This window comes from Austrofundulus limnaeus, unplaced genomic scaffold, assembly GCF_001266775.1.
Source record: "Austrofundulus limnaeus strain Quisiro unplaced genomic scaffold, Austrofundulus_limnaeus-1.0 Scaffold2, whole genome shotgun sequence".
In the NCBI taxonomy this organism is placed as follows: Eukaryota; Metazoa; Chordata; class Actinopteri; order Cyprinodontiformes; family Rivulidae; genus Austrofundulus; species Austrofundulus limnaeus.
Window position 1 is genome coordinate 404,661 of NW_013952404.1, and position 5,051 is coordinate 409,711.

Here is a 5,051-nt window from a genome sequence, read left to right on the forward strand (position 1 = left end):
GAGTATTTGTTTTGTTCAGGGGTGAAATAAAAAATGATTTCTGTTCCTGGTTGTCTCTAAACATTAATATAAAAATATATAAGAATTCATATTAGTAAATTTATTCATTTTCTAAATAAAATCTCCTAAATTCTAATAAACAATTAAGTGCATCTGTGCAAACCCACTCCACATAAACACGTGTTCTGGTTTTCTGCACTGCTTTGCAGAAGTCAAACTCGTCACAGGTTTTTCTCTGCCGGGGCGACCTCCAGGAAGAGCTGCAGGAACGTGGTCACCCTGCTCAACAGTCCCGGGCAAAGTTTGTAATGGATGAAGGGAACGTAGATCACAGCTCCGCTTAAAATAAATAAAGTCACATAAAGATATTCGATCTGAGGGTCGTCAATTATCGGAGCCAGCACCAGAAACACCGCCGCGATGAGGACCAGGAAGGGGAGGATTATTGGAACCTGTGGAGAATCAAACAGACAGGCGCGATGACACAATCTGATGTTTTTWAAAAAAAAACGTGAAATAAATCAGTGATGCTGACGCTGAATGGCCTGGGAAGCTCCGGCTTCTTGATTTTGAGGTAGATGAGTCCGGACAGGGTGATGGCGTAGAAAATCCAGGCTGTGAAACTGACGACAGCAAGGCAGAGACGAGTCAGATCAACACAAAAACAGCTGAATATTAATAATAATAAAAAAGTCACCTGAAGAAGTTGACGATACTCTGAAAATCTCCGGGGATCAGCACCACCAGGGAGACGAGGGTGGTGAAGATGAGCGCCGGAGATGGAGTCAGCCGGTGGACGTGGGCCATGGAGAGGATGTCTGGCTGCAAAAAAGACACAGATCTGCTTAAAACTAAACAAAAGATCTTTAATTAAAGACTAATTAACACGTTTCTGTTTTATTTCCATCAAGTCATGTTGCTGTTAAATCATACAACTTTTACATCAAGATGTGCAGCTCGATTACAGCTCAAAGTTTAAACAGGACACAAAACGTCGGATTTATATTTGAACCGACGTTTTAGTATTTTATCTTTAACAGTTTTAAGTTTTATGTTTTTTGGAAATATTTCAGTTAACTTCATAACCTTTGGCCTGTCTAGACTTTAAAAATCGTTTGCGAACAATCTTTTCTTACTTCCCRCAGCAGTTTTTAGTTCATACACAAAACGTTGAAAGAAATAAAACCTTCTTCCATCTAGCATCTCTAAAACGGAAAGTTAAGTTTGTTTCTAACTCGTCGTGTCTCCTACAAAAATTAAAAAACACGACTTGTACTTTTTGTACGGCTTCGATCGATTTTGTAGAAGGCAGTTACCATGTGTCCTTCTCTGGCCGCTACAAAACAGACTCGGCCCCCGCTGAAGAATGTCCCGTTCAGAGATCCAAAAGCAGAAAGAGCTGCAGCAACCGACATGATCCAGCCCCAGGAGCCCAAAACTTTGTTCCTGCCAGAGAAACATTCCTCTTTWAAAAWAAWAAATAAAAACCTAARGATGTTCCAAACTGTTCGAGAGTACAAAACAGCTGGGAAAGCACGAGTTCATCTTACCCCCAGGTGACGGCGACAGCATTGGAGGTCATCAGCTCCTTGGGCGTCATGACCGTCAGATAGCTCACGTTCACCAGCAGATACAAACCGGTCACCAGAGAGATGGCGATGACCAGCGCTCTGGGAAGATTTACCTGAAAAATAGAATCACACAGAATATAAAGAAAAGTTCACAACACACAGAGCAGACAGGTGTGGGCCAGGTTCAAGCATCCATCCATCCATCCATCCATCCATCCATCCTGATTGGCATGGTTAGTGCTTTGTCAACAAAACGTGGGCCAGGTATGGCACTGTTTCTAAAATCGACATCTCATGCTTTTAAATCCTTCCTTTTCGCATTTAAATTCTTCAGTTGGGTCTTTAAAAGGTGAAACTACAATACTTTGGTCTGAATTCCTCCTTACTCTAACTTCAGCAGCCCCTCTTTCACTCCTTTTTTGATGTGTCTCTCAAAGCAGCTCATTTTGATGCTGTGCCTTTAAGGCGCTTCAAGCCCYGCMCCCTCCAGCTTCCAGACCAGTCCACCCCGGTTTGAGATAGGGGGTTAGCATTTTCTAGCGGTGCAGAAACACTATAATTTAATTGAAAGTTGTCAACAAGGGATGAGTTGTCCATCCAGCCTTACATGTTGGAACCAGAGTCTGACCCAGAGCCAGAGGAGAATGAAAACCACCAAACTGTAGTTGGTAAGTCCAGACCTTATTTGGCAGTTCCATCGTAAACAATTCAACATAATAGTTCAGAAAACGTCACAGAAAATAGAGAAAACTGAACAGGCTGAAAAATATGACCCAAAAAAGAATATAAAGATATCTTTGCAGCACCAGGAGAGACTTCAAGTACACAACAAAATATATTTCATAGCTAAAAAAGCGGATTTTAAATGATATACTCTATAGGATGGCATGCCACAACTGGCCCGGTTGTGGTTTGGTTTACGTGGCCCAAATCTGTCAATGCTACAACTGGCCCAGTCGTGTTTTGGGTTACGTGGCCCAAATCTGTCAATGCAACAACTGTCTTGGTCGTGGTTTGGTTTACGTGGCCCAAATCTGTCAATGCAACAACTGTCTTGGTCGTGATTTGGTTTACGTGGCCCAAATCTGTCAATGCAACAACTGTCTTGGTCGTGGTTTGGTTTACGTGGCCCAAATCTGTCAATGCAACAACTGTCTTGGTCGTGATTTGGTTTACGTGGCCCAAATCTGTCAATGCAACAACTGTCTTGGTCGTGGTTTGGTTTACGTGGCCCAAATCTGTCAATGCCACTGTCACATAATGTGTATGTTGAATGAGTTACTGTGCCTTTAAGAGCGTGCGTTCACGTTGCCTTGGAGTGCAGTTTATGTCCTACGTGACGAAAAGAAAATGGCGTGTCCGCTGCTACTTGCTGAGTTGTAAAGCTGTTCAACAATAATAATATTCAGTCGAGAAATTCAATTTTATGTGGACATTGGATTTCTTACAGCTACAACTGGCCCAGTTGTGTTTTGTGTYACGTGGCCATACATCTCAACCCCTTCGGACGTTTACCTGTATAATTAGCCTCAAAAATCCACAGTTTTTGCAAAAAAAAAATGTAATAATCAGTGCTAATTTTGACAATCAAATTTTTTTTACCCGTTTAGCATTAGCTTAAGCTAATTCTTTGTACTTGTTTAGCTGTTTAACATTAGCACCCACTATTTTATTATTATTGTTTTACTTTTACATGTTCAGCGRTTTAGTAAAACTATATTTTTAGTTATTGGAATATAGTGATGCTAATTCTTTGGCTAGCTGTGCTTACCACTCCTCACCTCGGGTCTTTTCAGCTCCTCTGTGACGTAATTTAAGTTGTACCAGCCGGCGTAAGACCAGAGTCCCTGATAAAAAGCCATTCCTAAAGCACTCGCAGAGTACCGGGTTTCTTTGAATGAGTTCTCAACTTTTAAATTCTCCACGATCATGCCGCTGTTCTGTGCCATCTCCACAATCCCGCCAAGTGCAATGACCGCCAGCGTCACTACTTTGGCCACCATGAAGACGACTTGGACTCTGACTGCGACGCGAACGTTTAAGACGTTGACAGTCGCCACGACCAGAACGGCGACAGCAGCGCAGCATTTGACAGCTAGCTGTGGAGGCTGACAGCCTGAGTAAAAAGGCGCTGTCACGTATTCCGCGATGCTGATGGACATGGCGGCAATGCCGAAAGGCTTCACCAGCAGGATGAARGTGACTGCGGCAAAGAACGCAGGGCACGGCCCATAGATTCTCAGTATGTAGATGAAATCCCCGCCRGATTCTGGGATGATGGTCCCAATCTCGGTGTAGCACAGTGCCGCAAGCATGGCGACGGCTCCGGAGAGAGCCCAGATCACCAGACTGGCCCCAGGGCTTCCCACGTAGGCCAGGACATACTGAGGGGACATGAAGATCCCAGAGCCGATCATGGTCCCACAAACCAGGGCCACACCYCCTGTTAATCCGATAACACGCTTAATTTTCAGGTTTTTTCTCTCCGCCATGATACTCGAACCGATCAGTCAATGAACCATCAAGAAGTGTCAAAAAGAAAAAAACTTTAAACTTCGATGTTTTCAAAGCACAACAGCGASTGATCAGAGTGCAGCAACGCTTTATCATTAAACTGCTGTTGTAAATGCTTTTTAACTCAGCGGTTGATTATAAACTTTTTATGTAAGCTTTTATCTGCAAATTTACAACACGACCTTCACACCTCCCTCCATGTGATCAACCAAAGCCCAGCATTCTTTGACAGAATGCATCACCAATGACTAACACTAACTTATGTTGAGAAAYGTGTTGTAAAAAACTGAAAAATAACATTTTGCACAATCTTGTGAGTTATTGTGAAATGTTGGTACTCAAAAGTGTGAGCTGTGAGTGACTCTTTGATGCTTTGAGCTCTATATCTGTAAAAATGACAGAATTGTTCCTCTTTTCTGTGTTGGCTGTGGCAGCCATCTTGAATTGGGTTGACTCTAAAGGTAAATTAGATAAAGTAATTCAGACCATGACATGAGTTTTTATCTGAAAGTTCTCCCATTCATCCATTCATTCCTCCATCCCCTCAGCCATCTATTCGTTCATCCATCCATCCATCCATCCATCCATCCATCCATCTATTATATTCTGCTTCAATCCATCCATCCATCCATTATCTTCTGCTTCAATCCACCCACCCACCCATCCATCCATCCATCCATCCATCCATCCATTATCTTCTGCTTCAATCCATCCATCCATCCATCCATCCATCCATCCATCCATCCATCCATCCATCCATCCATCATCTTCTGCATCCATCCATCCATCCATCCAACCATCCTCTTTCTCTGGAAGTGTTGTTTAAATCTGTTCATTGGTCCATTAGGTTGGCTCTCAATAGGTAAGGTCCAATCTTGACCCATCTGTCATTCCTCAGATTATGTCTYGAGGGTTATGATCAACTACCTCACCAAATACTATGTCAATATCATAAAAATGACTGTG

The 5,051-nt window shown here is 42.7% G+C and overlaps 1 protein-coding gene and 1 pseudogene across 1 annotated transcript in view; both read right to left on the reverse strand.

Moving 5' to 3' along the window:
- Positions 1 to 51: 51 nt before the first annotated feature.
- Positions 52 to 5,051, reverse strand: part of zmp:0000001267 (b(0,+)-type amino acid transporter 1) — a 7,538-nt gene continuing 2,538 nt past the window's right edge. Inside the window, exons 2-6 of the mRNA XM_014009327.1 lie at positions 1,551 to 1,684; positions 1,317 to 1,446; positions 698 to 822; positions 536 to 623; positions 52 to 452 (exon numbers count right to left, since the gene is read on the reverse strand). Of these exons, the coding sequence (XP_013864781.1) occupies positions 222 to 452; positions 536 to 623; positions 698 to 822; positions 1,317 to 1,446; positions 1,551 to 1,684 (708 nt within the window). The 3' untranslated portion in view covers positions 52 to 221. The remainder of the gene's footprint in view (positions 453 to 535; positions 624 to 697; positions 823 to 1,316; positions 1,447 to 1,550; positions 1,685 to 5,051) is intronic.
- LOC106518375 (b(0,+)-type amino acid transporter 1 pseudogene) lies at positions 3,235 to 4,151 on the reverse strand (annotated as a pseudogene).